Source organism: Calonectris borealis, chromosome 4, assembly GCF_964195595.1.
Source record: "Calonectris borealis chromosome 4, bCalBor7.hap1.2, whole genome shotgun sequence".
NCBI lineage: Eukaryota > Metazoa > Chordata > Aves > Procellariiformes > Procellariidae > Calonectris > Calonectris borealis.
This window is the reverse complement of record NC_134315.1, coordinates 30,388,098-30,402,739: the sequence shown is the minus strand read 5'-3', so window position 1 is coordinate 30,402,739 and position 14,642 is coordinate 30,388,098. Positions and strand designations below refer to the sequence as shown.

General features: G+C 36.3%; 1 protein-coding gene across 18 annotated transcripts in view; it reads right to left on the bottom strand.

The window, feature by feature from the left end:
- DCUN1D4 (defective in cullin neddylation 1 domain containing 4) overlaps positions 1–14,642 on the bottom strand; it is a 44,634-nt gene that overhangs the window by 24,574 nt on the left and 5,418 nt on the right. For 4 of the 18 annotated variants that reach the window (XM_075149060.1, XM_075149058.1, XM_075149055.1 and 1 more), the window contains exons 2-5: positions 9,932–10,002; positions 8,929–8,968; positions 2,811–2,840; positions 1,393–1,507 (exon numbers count right to left, since the gene is read on the bottom strand). The exons of 2 other annotated variants lie outside the window; for them this stretch is intronic. In XM_075149060.1, coding sequence (XP_075005161.1) covers positions 1,393–1,507; positions 2,811–2,840; positions 8,929–8,968; positions 9,932–10,002 — 256 coding nt within the window. Of the gene's footprint in view, positions 1–1,392; positions 1,508–2,810; positions 2,841–4,926; positions 5,082–8,928; positions 8,969–9,931; positions 10,003–11,569; positions 14,299–14,642 lie in introns of those variants that run through there. 12 more of the 18 variants (XM_075149061.1, XM_075149056.1, XM_075149064.1 and 9 more) reach the window with 7 other exon arrangements.

Below are 14,642 nucleotides of genomic sequence, written 5' to 3'. Positions count from 1 at the left end.
GCGTTTGGGTTGTTTTGTTTTACCATCAGTGCCTCGGCAAAGGGAGGTAGAGTTAAATTTCATGAACCTCTCTACTTAGATTCTAGAAACATTCTGTCCTCATTTTGCTTCCATATTGTATGCATATCTTTGAATAAGCTGCAATGTCCTCTATCAACTATTTAGCTTTTATATTTTATTATTTCTGAAAAGCAACAAAAAATATTAAGAACACGTACTGCTTTTTTGTTCTTGCTAGTGTTACGTATGCAACGCAATGAAAGGGAGAGTTGAAATCTCTTTCTTCTTCTGCATCAACAGATCATTTAATAAATTCCAGTGCAGCTACAGTTGTGCAACCCTATTAAACACAATGGAGTTATAGAGGCATAACCAGAGGCTTAATTTGGCTACCAGCATTTTTCTTACTCATGCTAGAGAATAAAAAGGAAAGCACCCAGCCTGATTTTGGGCTGACAGGAAAGAAATGCATCTTTTTACCCTCCTGATAATACTTGTTATGGAAGCATGTGTCTTCTGAGTCACCGGTAATACAAGAATGTAACAGAGCTCAAATTCTACTGACTGACGCAGTGGCAACCAAACTTTCTGGCTGTATACATCACTTTTCAACATCAGGACAGTCCTGCACCTATCATGCAGGAGTGTACAGTCCTGTACTCCCACAACTTCTGAATTTAGTGCACAGAAATAGCGACTATCTTGCACACAAGGAGCACATTTGATGGTTTCTGAATGACTGAGGCTGGCTGAACATACACATACTGAAAATCCAACACTTGCAGAAGTCTCAGCTATGCAACACCTATGCCAAAAGAATATACTGCTCATGTACACAGTTATAACCCACTTGGGCTTCTGTTGCCCAGAGGGAAGCTGAGCAGCACTGCTTCAATCACCACTTCACCACTGGCTATCACCACCTGGGCCATCTTTGCCCTTCCCTCACATGATCAGCATCAAATCATAACGTGACGGGGAAAGACTAGCAGGACTTCAAGTAAGAGCTGAGTGGGCTACAACTACATTCACTTTTCTGACAGGCTGTAGATTGAGAATGCCCAATCCAGATCTTATGCATGTATACAGGAAGACATTACTGTATCTCTTAGAAGTTTTTTTTGAACAAACAAGTATGTCTATTTTGACAGCTGGCAAACTAGAGCAAGGAGAAGTTCCCTACAAGCTTCTTGTATGACTAGAAAAAGGTGAAATGCAAACTGAACCTAGATGTCCTTATCAATATCCCACAGTTCAGTCACAGGCTATGGTTCTGCATTGAGAAACCAAGCAAATTTGAATACCATTTCCATTAGTATTTAAAAACATGATCATATCAGCTATTCAACTTTAGATATTCCATCAGTCTTAGCTCATGGTAAGATGACATACCCATCATGTCTACTTTTCTTAGCAGATAAATCATCTCCTGCTGCAGGTCTCCTCTTTTTCCTTGGAGGCATCACTTTACTAAAGCAGTCTGATGAACTGCAAGACCGGAGACTTCCTACAGAGGGAATTAAAAACACCAGTACAAGAAATGAAACTGTTGCAGACCAGTTAAACTGTGTCCACTAATAGGCATATTACAAAGGGAAGGGAAGCGAGGAAGTTAGTGGATTTTAAAATTACAAAAGAAATGGTCTCCTTTCAATAGCAAAATCCATCTCACTTTTACACGGTATTCTATGACTAGATTTCAGTTAAGGCCAAAAGTACTATACCAAAATGTACAGTAGTGCTAGTGCTACTCCAATCTAACAAAAAGAACTGAGACTATCCTGAAGAAGTATTTAAGTCCTCAAAAAGGCATCCTTATTTTTAATCATTTATTCAAATCAGAACTTCTAAGAGTCGTTCATTACTTTTTGAAATACAGATGCGACTCAAAAACTAGAGCACCTACCTCTAGAAAACAGAACCTTTTTATTTTTAAGCCCTAAGTTTTTCGTGATACAGAGAGCAAGGGGTAGGAAAGGTTTTGTTGTTTGTTCTTGGGTTTTGGTTTTTTGTTTGTTTTCTTTCTTCTTTTTTTTGGGGGGGCGGGGGAGGGGAGGGGAGCAGGAAGAGACATTAAGCAACCACTAGGGGAAAAAAATAAGTGGCTGGCTGTATCATTTGGACTCTCACAGAATGAAGGTCCCCAAGTAGGAAACAGCCAATTCAAGACACTGATGCCAATCAAGCGGCAGTCTTTCCCTCCCCTTCTCTCAGCTACACACTCCTATGTTTGTGGTGACTCTTCAGTGTGCCAATCCAGCTCACCAAACCTGTAGATAATTAACCCAAGCAAAAAAGAATAACAACTTTCTGTACATTAGCACAAGAAAGAGCACAGGACCAGCCCTTTTGACCACAGCAAGTCGTTAAATTGCCTTTGCTGTCTCATGAAAACAGTAGGCTAACACTCCAGGCAAAATTTTGTCCTACTTTCATATACTGAAGACCACATGGACACCTGAGAAAGGTGTATGTAAGAGCAGCTCAAAGAGCTATCAGAGCTCTAAGTGTTACGCGGAGAATTTTAAAAGGAAAGAAAGAGAGAGGTGAGGTATAAAAATCCAGACACAAAGCGATGCCAAAGAAACTTGCAAGAAAATATGAAGAACTCCATCCAGCATGCCTAAGCTACCTTCTCTTAGCATCAAAGCATCCAAGTTTAGCTATGCTTTATTAAGATGCCCACAAAATCTTTTCTTTTAAATCACAGCACAGAAGCAATAAAACTTTGACTACTTTTTGACACCAAGGGAGCAGACTGAAATCAGAGGCCCAATCCCAACAAATACTAACGTCAATCTTTTGCTTACCTATTCTTCGTATCTTTGAAAGTCTCTCTCCTGTTATAGGAGAAACACATGTAAGGAACCTTACAGCCTCACAGGCTTTGCTACATGTACTTTATTTTAAACATGCACTGAAACTATTACGCATATGAAAGTATGGATTTTTCTAGTATTAGGCAAGATGTTCAAACCAGTTTTTGCATCAAGATGAACTAATTTGGTTTCAACTAATAAAGTTTTTGCACTTAGTATGCCTTCTTTGGCTTTACCTTTATATTCATTTCAATTAAGAAGAAAATTAATCTCCCAATTCAAGAAACACTCTTTCCATTTCAGAAATTCTTCCTATATATTCCCTTTTTTTTTTTTTTTTTTTTTTTTTTAACCTGAAGCTCCCCCACCCCAGCATCTTCCCAGGAAAGTATGGCGATACCTACACTATCTTTTAGAAAGAAAGTTTTAAGAGAATTGTAAATGCAAATTATAATTTCACTAGTTATCAAAAAACTTCGAAGCATTATACTCCATAAACTACTATCACATGAAAAAATTATAATGGCTGCGTCAGAAGAATATACTTCTAGAAGCACTGTCCAGAATATGTTACAGAAGGAAATTAACAATAATATGTATCTTCTCACCAATATCAGATATATTTGAAACAGGTAAGCCAGAGACTATCAAAAACTCGCAGTATGCCCGATGCATTTTACTACCCAGATTAAAGAAACTAATGAACCTGACCTGCTGAATGTCATTTGTTCCATCTGATTATGCCTGCAAATAATGATACCGCAAAATTGTATTCCCATGTTAGTGGAAGTGTGATGCTTTATGGCTTTTTAGATCAAGTTTCTAAAGACTCTGCCAGTAAGTATTTTTTGAAAACCTACACAAACTAAAAACACTTAAGATGACAGCAGAACTTAACAGATGGCTAGAGACAGCCAACAGACTCAGACACACACTAGACTTAACAAATGAAAACGTGTGCTCATGAACACCTTGTTTTGGAAAACATGTATGTGCTTGAGTACAGCCTATAGCTATCGCATTCCTTTGAGAGCAATTTGATTGTTTTTAAATGCCTTTCTATTAAAAAAAAAAAATCTATTTATGATGGTCACAGGCATTGGATGCTGGTAAAATGCAACAAAAACCACCAACCCCCCCACAGGGTTTGTCCAGTTTACTGGTTATTTGATTGGGGAAAGAAATATGCAAGGCCTCTGTGAAAAGAGAAGCATAGCAAAAGATGAAAATAAAATAAATAAAAATAAATAAAGTAAAAATGGAACAGTTAGAGAACAGGAAAATAATTTTGTCAGATCTGCAACCCCATACAAACCAAAGAATTTAATCCAAAAATTCCTGCTTGAAGCCTTTTCCTCATTAAATGATAGGACATTTTAGGAAGATCACTGAACTTGTTTTAAAGGCTTAAACCGATAATAGAATTCACCATAACCCAATTTCTCCAATGACTCATATGAAAAACTTGCACCCTTTCTTGGTTTGAATGTTTCTAGTTGCAGCTCTCAAACTGATAGAAAAGGGAAGAAAAGAGATAGCTCAGAAATTGGTAAGTGGCTATTAAATGCACATGTACAACCCCCTCACGCACAAACACACACACAGAGACACCAGGTGGACAAACACATTGTACATGCTTTCAGAGATTTAACATCTTAGTAACTGAGATTTGGACCAAGTCTTCACTATGTTTTAACTGTTGAATGATGTCTAAACTACTAAAAAACACAGTATAAGAATGTTACTTTAAAAGTATTTCCTTTTGTTACTAGAATCAGTATAGTGAATTTGAAGCAGTTATAATTTCCCTGTTACAAACTCTGAAAGTTAAACCAGCAGAATATTTCTATCTTTTATTTCCATCTAAAGCTAAAAACTATCAGAGTTTGGGGTTTTTTGTTTAAATTCTTGCAATTGCTTATTCTACAGTGTAGCTCACTAAGTAGCATCAATATTAACCTTCCCTACACAGAGCTTTCTAATTCTAAATGTAATTTCTAGGTCTAGCTTTTCACAAATAATTTCACTTCTCAAAGGTCTGATCATCTGCAAACAAACATGCAGCTCCCTCTGACTTCATGCAAAGTTTGACAGGAACTTTACTTACCGAGTGCAGCTTCTCTGATGTGATTATCTTCAAAGTTTCTTACTCCTGGGTCTCAACTCAAGATTGGCAGAACCCTCCTAGTTCTCACTGTTTTTTTGACACTTGAAGCTAGCATTTGCAAGGTAGAACCTCCAAATGGCTGCTGAATATGCCACCATCAGCCAAAAGCCTGCCGAGTATAAATGTTGTTTGCCAAACGTTCTATTCAGTACTTCCAAATTTGCAGGAGACAATTTGCAGGAGACAAAGCTACCAAAGGGAAATATCAACTCAAGAGCTAAAATTCACCCTAAGAAATTTAAAACAATATGCAAGATAATCACCACAAGGGAGGGACACTCCTAGAATAGCACAAAACCAGAACAAACAAAAAAGAAAAAACAGAGGTCAATAAATAAGAATTCTACAAGCTGTGTCCCTACAGAAGTGATTTACGGACATGTAATTTTCACCTTCTCTCTAAATAATGCCTGTGAATAATCCTGCTCTTCTGATGCTTAAGTAGAGGGATGTTTCAAAGGAAAAATAATTAGAAACTGTGAATGCTGAAGCAATTGGAAAGATATAGCTGCTCACTTAATGATGCAACAAGACCACCACAAGCACAGTTAACAATCATCATTTTTCAGATACAAGCTGGGAAAACTAAGACACTCATCAAAACATCAAACAACTTGCAATCTTGCTGTAAAAGGAAAAATCATCTTCTCTATCTTGAATTCCACACTACAGAATTGCTTTGGACTCAAGAGGGTTTTCTTCTCTAAAACAAGAAAAACAGTAGAGGCAAAAGTCATTCCCCCCCCCCCAGCTTCAAGAACAGCAATGAAGCTTTGTTTTTGTTGAAGACTTTACTTTGTTCTTTTAAAAAAGCCAGATGACAACAGGAAATGGACTTTTACTTTCAAAGACATTTTAGTCTGGATACGTAAATAAGTCACAATTTAATAACCAAATCATTACTTCAAGCTATTAACAAGTTGCTAGATTTTTAGTTACAACATAAAAATAACTATTATTTCAAATTCTAGAGAAAGTTTTCCAAGTTAACGCATATACCTACTAGAAGAAAAAGAAACTGTATACCGAATCTGAATGCCTGCTTTTCTTGCCCCTACAAACAGCTGAAAAGGCAAAGGCCCATGACACATTTACAGCCTACCTTATTTTTCAGATACATATGCACACTGAATGCTAACACATTTTATGAGACTGTAATCATTACAGGTGATTGGAATTTTGAAGCGAGGACCATCTTAGCTCCCAAATCACTGAAGGATTTTTGAAACTGCCACCCTCTAGCTCTTAGATATTTAAGATCTGGTTCCAGGAAAGAAATCTGGCTAATACTTAGAAAAGATATAATTTGCTTAAAGTAATTTAGATGTTCCGTACATTCATCGTTAGCTCAGAAACAACTACTTTGAAATAAATTTAATATGCATTAAAAGCTCATTATAAATATTAACTTAAAATTTAAATACTCAGGTTTTTTAAATAGCTTTTAGAAATCTCAACCAAATTTAGATACACCTTTATTAAGTCACACCAAAAGCAGGGCCCACAATGTAATAACATTAACCAGGATAGTTATGTCAGAAAACAAATAGTAATCTTCAAGGATAAGGCTTGCTCCAGAAGATTCAGATTGTTTAAAAAAAAAAAAAAACAACCTCGAAATTAAAAAAAATAATCTTTAGATGGGTTTGGCAGCACTCAAAGAATCTTTTGCGACAGAGTTATTAACATAACTTTCAAATGAGTTCTGGACATAGAATCTCAAATTCAGTGCATCTATGCACTGAATTGTATATTGTATATACAATTGTATATACATTGTATACAAAATTAATAGGTCTTGACACTTCTTACTATGGAATCAGTAATACTGGAAAATAGAAGTTCCAAAAATTTAAGCACATCGAAATCAAACACTTTGCAAAAGTAATTCTTTTTAGATTTACATAAGGCTCTCCAGTAAGATGTTTCAGAAACGTCAAGTCCATACAAAATGGACACGGGAGACTTCACTGTACTATATTCACAATGGCCAAAATAGCTCTTTGCATGTGCATTTGTCCTCATAGGAGGAAAACCAAGCACACATTTTAACTGAATTCACCTGGAAGTTATGCAAACTTTGGGGCTTCATCTTTTTCTACACGGAGACACAAAACAGGGCAGAAGTGTAAGAAATACCAGATGAAATCTGAGGATGAGGAGCCTGCCAGTATCAACCTCTACTTTCAGTTCTCATTTCATACTTGTTCCTGGTTTGAAAGGTACTTTTACAACTATTGTAAAAAATTACTCTGTACTGGGATTTTGTGCCCAAAGTCATTCAATGGGCATGTTTAAGCTTTTGAAACAGCTTAATTCATACAACACAATGCCAGCAATAGGATAACCATGAGTGTGGTATAAAGCAGTTCATCAAAACCAGTAACATGCTCAAACACCTTCCAACAGAGATAATGAGAGCTCTGAGGCTAATTTCTTACACTGACCTTTACGACAGAAGTTCTAGGCAAGAGATAAGACAAATTCCAAATACCTTAAGCGCGCTTACTCTTATTGATTGATTAGTGACAGAAGGGGACTACCTCAATGCTTCACAACTGCTTTTTGTGATCAGAAGTAAACAAAGATTATGGAATGCATTTTCATACATGAAACCAGCATGTAACTCTGTTTAGTTTGAGCACCTGGATCACAAAGGGGAAAATTCCAAGTCTCCATCAGGAAATGGGAGAGGACATCAGTTCTAACATACGGACAATAAAACCTCTGACTGTCTTGAACTACTTGCCTCAACCTCTTTGGCAGAGGTTTTTCATTTACATGAGCACCTAATTTCAAGTATCAAATCACTAACCACACTGAAGGAAAATATTTGATAGAAGCCTTTTGTGGCTAGGGTGAGATAGTTCAACTATGAAACAAAGTCACCTGTCACAGTATGGAGGAGGGTACATAAGCCCCAAGTGAGCTCTGTCCGACCCCAAACAATGCAGTCCTATGCATCTCTTCTTATTGCTCTAGGCTAAGAGTGTGCTAGATTTATAAGTGTGTCCCAGAAATCTCCAGGAGGAGCTGACAGCTCTCTCCGCATTCTTAAGCGCTCAAGGTAACATCAGCAAACATAGCCAGCACCTCAGGATAGAGAAAAACTTTGAGACAGATGGTAGGACAGATATCGTCAGTTTTAAAGAACAGTTCTGCTGAGTGATCAGGGCTTGAAGCCAGTAAGTTATTTTCCTTTCTCCTTAGGTATCATGCCTGAAACACAGAAAGGAAGGAAGAAAAAGAAATCAAGGAAGATGCCAGCTCATAAGTAACAAGCACGAAAGGAGGTAACCAATGTTGCAAGATACCAAGTCACAATGCACAAATGCTGATGAATTGAGAATGGCAGCAAGCTAGTACCAGGCACCTGAGATGAAGGCCTCGAAAAACGATGTCATTTTTTTGAACAGAAAACAGATTTGGACTAATAAATAGCACTTAGATACCGACTGAAAATCTGCACAAGAAACAGGAACAATCTGCATCAAAACCACTCAAGAAAAAAGCTGGGATGTTTGGAGCACAGCATTTAAACTCGGTCACAGGCATCACAATAGGCACAAGAGGTCTTGCTTCTGCTCTGTTCTCACTAATGCTCTTTCAAGAGTCAAAACACTGTAAGAACATGGATATTCTGCTAGTCTAATGGGTTGAGTCCAAGGAGTGAGAGAAATTTTTCATGAAGTCTTCTAAAATACTTACACTAAGAAATAGTAAAATGACAGATACTGCTGAAACCTGCACAAGTCCTTCATAACTGGATAAATTAAAAGCACAAACATCTATTTTGAAGAAAACTTTAAAAAATCCTGGCACCTGTTTTCTAAAACACCTTTAGCTTTCTAAAATATATTTTTCAATTATGTTAGAGAGACTTCTTTGATGAAGCGTGTTTAAATTGTTTCAATCTATTTCTACTACATCCCTATTAAATACCTGTCTGGTGATCGTCTTGACCAACGTCCTCTGTCAGATTCTGCAAGAGAGTAGGAATCATACAGTTAAACAAGATGGTGATCTTCGTTATTCAGTAACGTTATTAACCTTTTTTGATATTAATATTCACCTTAATTACTTAAGGAGCATCTAGCTAAGACTGCAGAGCCTTTGTGTTTTCAGTTCGTATTTATCTAAAAAGTTACCCTTGCAAATTTATCTAAAAAGTTCAAGGATAATCCTTAAATAATTTGAAAAATATTTTTTAATTTTTTTAATAAAAATATATCAAACTATGTTTCAAGAGTGGAAATAACTATCCATTGGATGGGGAATTTTGCATTGTTGTATTGAACAATTCCATTAATAAATGCAGCATTAGAAAGACTGAATTTACCATTTACCACAGAAATGGCTTTGCTTAAGGATAAACACACATATGTGTTCTAAAGAAAACTGATCAAAAATGAACTGAAATCTTGGAAACGAGTTACCCCCTTTTTTAGGTAGTGTCTTTTCCACTAAATTTGCAGAGTACAAACAGAAGGCATATCGGCATTTCCAGCTATGGTTGCAATAAAACAAATGTAAATGCACAGCAAACAAGCAGGGACAGTCTTCCAAAAAATCTTGTTTCACTCTTTGCATGGTTGTAAGAGGACAGCTTGCTCATTCAATAAGTTTTCCACAAAAACTGTAAGAAATTGGATAACGATGGCGATTACCATTATTTGATATCTCTAGAAAAGCTTCTTCTATGGAGACAACATCTAAGTTCAATGTTGCAGTGAACAGTGTGCTCAAACTCCACTCTGACCCCCAGAGTATAATCTTTCACCTTCTACTAATACTGCTTATCTCTTAATGGATTCAAAACCAACAGCCTCTCACACAAAAAGGCAGTCATAGTTTTTAAAAGTGTGATCACTTAATGATTTCAATCACAAAACATTCTGGACTAAAGCCCTAGCTATTCTGCTGAGAGAAAATGGCAAGTCATTACCAGCCTATTGAGGGTGTGGTAAATCTTGTGAATATTTGCCAGTGTTGATAGGTGAGAATTCAGTTGAAAATCTAGAGGGGGGGGAAAAAAAAAAAGTTTTAAAAACTCTGTGGTTTCCAGCTGTAGCAATCAAGACCTTCATATGTTCTGGTCGTTTAATAAAATCATCACACGACTGTAAAATAAAAGCCAACTCAACACTTTTTCAGCATCAACATTTTCAACACCGAGTGGAATCAGTAAATGAAATCTGCAAAAGATATCCCACATATGCATTTTTCTTAAGGCATGGATGACCCTCAGCAAAATAGAACTATAGCTAACTATAGCTAAATACAAAATCATATTAAAAAAAAAATATTTACAACTTTTTTCCTTTAAATTGGGAATCATTATAATTTCCATGCTACCCAGTCCTTCTGCTCCATCTATTCCAAAACCAATTTAAGTACATGTAACATTCTAAAATAATTACTAAAAATGCTAGTTTTTAAAAAACAGAATTTTATTAATACACACGCACTTGCCTTTATAGTAATTTCCTTGCAAAAGTAAGTGACTGGAATACACTTACACAGTTGAAACATGACTTCTGTATAACGAACCAAAGGTCACAATACGGCAGCTGTTAAGACCAGAGCCAATAAAACCAAAAAGAAAATATTCTGACTTTTCATGAAAGAAGCCATAGCATAGATGTTAACTTTGCTTCCATGCTCCAAAAATAAAACACTTGAGTTTGCTTCAGTTGCAAAAAAGTGACAAACTAATTTTTCTCTATTCTTTTAAATCCCCTATTTTGGCTAGAGATGTGTAGAGGACAAAACTGGAAAATAAGTAATTTACAAAAAAGATCAACTGTGATCCAGTCAGAGAGCATGCAAACCAACAAGTATCTCAGAAGCTGGATACAGACCAGCTGACAGGGATCAAAGACACCCAACTATGATACAGTACTTCCATTTAAACTAAAAGTAAATTAGCTACCCCACTAGAACTGGTGCACAAAAACAGTGTAATGAAATAGAGACATGTACTATATGACAAGCAAAGTACTTGAAGCAAAATTCTTCCGTATGTGAAAAGCTCTATGTGTCTAGTGTTACTGCCCAGTTAATGCATTAAAGCATTTCTACTGGGAGACATTTAAATTGGCTTTGCCCAGTAGCTGATACAAGATGCAAGTAAGGTCAAAAACATAATTCCCACATTTCCATCCCTAGCATTTCAAACAAATGATCTCGAAATACACTTAAGACGACACAGAATCTAAGGATAAACAAAAGTCATCATTAAATATCAGATCCCCAAGTCAGTGAACCACACTGCTATGAACTTAAAAAGTAGATCTGAAGGAACTGCCTGCTGTAAGTGTACTTGTTACACACATCGTTATGGAATTCTCTTGTCACAGTGAATAAAAAAAAATTCAAAAGATACTTTTAGGAATCATACATTTCATTTATTACGTTAACTAGAGAGCATCATTTCACTAACTGCTACCTATTTCTTAATGTATTGCCCCCAATCCACCACCACAGCAATACAATTTCTGTAAGTCAGAAGTGCCACAGATAGAGTTTCCAACTTAAGATATACTTTTCTATATGAAGTCAAAGATAATCCAGATCTTCTTACCAAGATACGATAGGAAGATCTTGCACCTTGAACAGGGTGCTACGTTTTTTCCTACATTAAGTGCTCGATGAAGTTCCATTTTTGCTAGTCAAACAATACTAAGCAGAACAATTCTGCAAAGAAACAACCCTGAGTTTCCTAGCCAACCTTCAATTCGACATAAAGGAACTTAAAAAAAAAAAAAGGGGGGGGAGGGGGCACGGAAGGGGGGAACATAAAAGCCATTCTGAGAAGGGCAAGATTGAAAGGTAAGATTTATTTTGTTAACTGCCAGACCAGACTAAGCTTTCTGGAATATTAATTTTAAAATTTCCCTTGTTGCTCAGCCTAAAATCTACAAAGAACATGAGTCTTTAGAGAAACCAGTTATACCTGGAGGTAACAAGCTGAGAACACTGAGCAAATATTTTATTCTAAACTAATATTAAACAATAATTTCAGATAGTACTCTTAAAAACAACAGAAAAAATATTTTAAAATTAGGATTATATATATTAGGTATTGCCTTTGAAATAAAACATTCCTAGGCACTTCAAAACACGTCATTCATACCAGTATGTTTCACACATACACGGGAAATATCCTTAAAATTTTGAGCTGTTACTTCAAAAATAGGTTACATAGTTATGATGGACTTAAGAGAGGTTACACAAATATATTTTACAGCTCTTATACAACAAGCGTCACATCTGAGTTCCACAAAGACTGGTTTATCCATATGAATACGGAGGACCAGAGCCTGAAGTTTTCTCTCTTCCACAGGGGAAGCTTGCAAAGTAGCGATATTATCCAAAACCAAAACCAGGCTTCTTTCACAGTAACCATTATGAAAGCAAATACGAGCAGCAACCAATGAATTAGGGAAGTTAAATTACAGCTCAGGTCACCTTCCACTCACAGTGTTTGCTGTATCTATGTTGCAAGGAAGATGCACGAAGTATCCTATGCCATTGAAAAGGCATAGTTTGAAAAAAATGGTTTTTAAAAACAGAATACAAAAAATAATACTTCCCATGCTCAGATAACACCATCTTGAAAATTAGCTAAGGGACAATGGCGTAGTCAAGCCATGACAAGCAAGTGATTCAACAGCTGGCTGCAATTGTATGCTTCAGGAACACGCTCTCTCCCTTCCACCTCCCGAACTTCCACGTTTGCTTATGTGCCTGCCTGACCCCCTTGGTCAGCCCACTACCCCAAGAATCTTATTCGCAAAAAATATAAACAAACAAACTCTGCCAGCTCAGTGGTCTGAATCAGATCACCAAGGAGATGTAACACCAGATAACCACAGTTAGAGCAAGAAACAGGAAAGGTCATCCCAAGTGGGAGCAAAATAGTCTCTTGTGGCAGCAGCAATGTGTTCAATCAAATCAACTGCCCATCCAAGCCCCGCTACGGTAAGAGTGATGCATCACATGAAGCTACACACTCAACAGCTGGTTATATGAGCTCTACATGAAGAAAGCCATCATGCGTGAAGCTATTTTTCACCTGAATACAAGAGTTTCAAAGCACATGAGTTGGTCTGAAAATATTTTGGTTTCTTCCCTGCAGAAAAAAATATTTTATAGCGAAGTACCACACAGTTTATTGACCTGGGATCAGAAGAAGGAAACCTGCTTGCTTCGTGAATACTGAAAAGAGATGTGCTGGAATGTTTGCTAAGGCTTTAAGAGGTGCATGTCAAACAAGCGTATGTATTTTGTTGATTAAATTATTTTTCATGCAGATGTTAGCTTATCTTTAGCAAGGACTGAAGTAACGGAAATTCCAAATGGTATTAAATACTTTGCAATAATTCAGAATGTAACAGCTAAAGAAAAAAAAAAAAACCTGAGTAAAATAATTGCAAATCCAGAATCCGGAAAGGAAAGAAATGCCAGAGCCAACCTAGTATCATGAGATTTAAACCTTGCCTGCAGTTTATCATTAACACTTAATGTTAAGTGTTAAAGTCTGGGTTAGTCAATTAGTCATGATCATGTACAATTTAAAAGCAAAAAGCAAACAGTTTAAAAATAACTTTTAAAATATTACAGATCAAGGTTTACACTATGGACCTGACAGTTACGGAGAGGCAAAAGAAACAACAGCTAGCTGGGCTTGCTTCCATAACAACCTAGCCAAAAATCGTTCTACGCCCCCTCAATTGAGGCAAACATATGAAATACAATGAACAAACAAAAAACTCAATATATCTTAAATATAAGCAAATTATACAGGTAAATTGAACTTGAATACTCTACTTTCCTATCTGAAATGAACAAACTTTAAAGGTCAAGTCCAATTTTTTATTGGAGGGAACGACGTATTGCCAAACTATTCAAACGAAACCACAAATGAATACCTTAAAAAAAAAAAAAAGAAGAGTATTTCTGCCTATGCGCCTACTCACACAGAGACACGTACCTGCCTGAACAAAAACTTTAACTTAGTTCCTGCTGTCAAAATTATCACTTTAAAGGTTGGACAAAACACAGCTACAGGGTGCACTACAATCTACCTAAAATCTAGCAAAAAAATAACAATAGTACTAAGCCAGATCAGCAGGCGACTCCAGGTCTCCTTCAAAAGCTTCTAGATTATTTTTCTGAGCAAATAGAAAACCTATACAAAATCTCACAGTAACAGCAGGTCTAAAAATACTTATCCTAGACAGACATGCCATATAAATGCTACAGATACAACTCTGTATTAAAAATTAAGTATGGAAGTAGTCATAGTAGTAATTTTTATTACTGGTAAGATATATCTGCCTCAGTACAAATATCGTGTAATACAAATTTTCTGTAACCTCCTCAGAAAAAAAAATAGATAGAAAACACATACTAGGCAGACTCATTCCTGAAAATTAAAATGGGATGTTTATGCTTTTACTTTTATTTAATTGGTTCCCTTGGTTTCAAATAACAGAACTGGAGAAAACTTGTAGTAGCACTGGAAATAGTAGTTCAAAGTACTGTCTTCTTAATTAGTTTTAAATAAACATTACTTATCCAAAAAAGAATAATTTAATCTTCTGTAAACTACACCATTTCATGCTCTGTAGTCTACTTACAGAATTATCCTA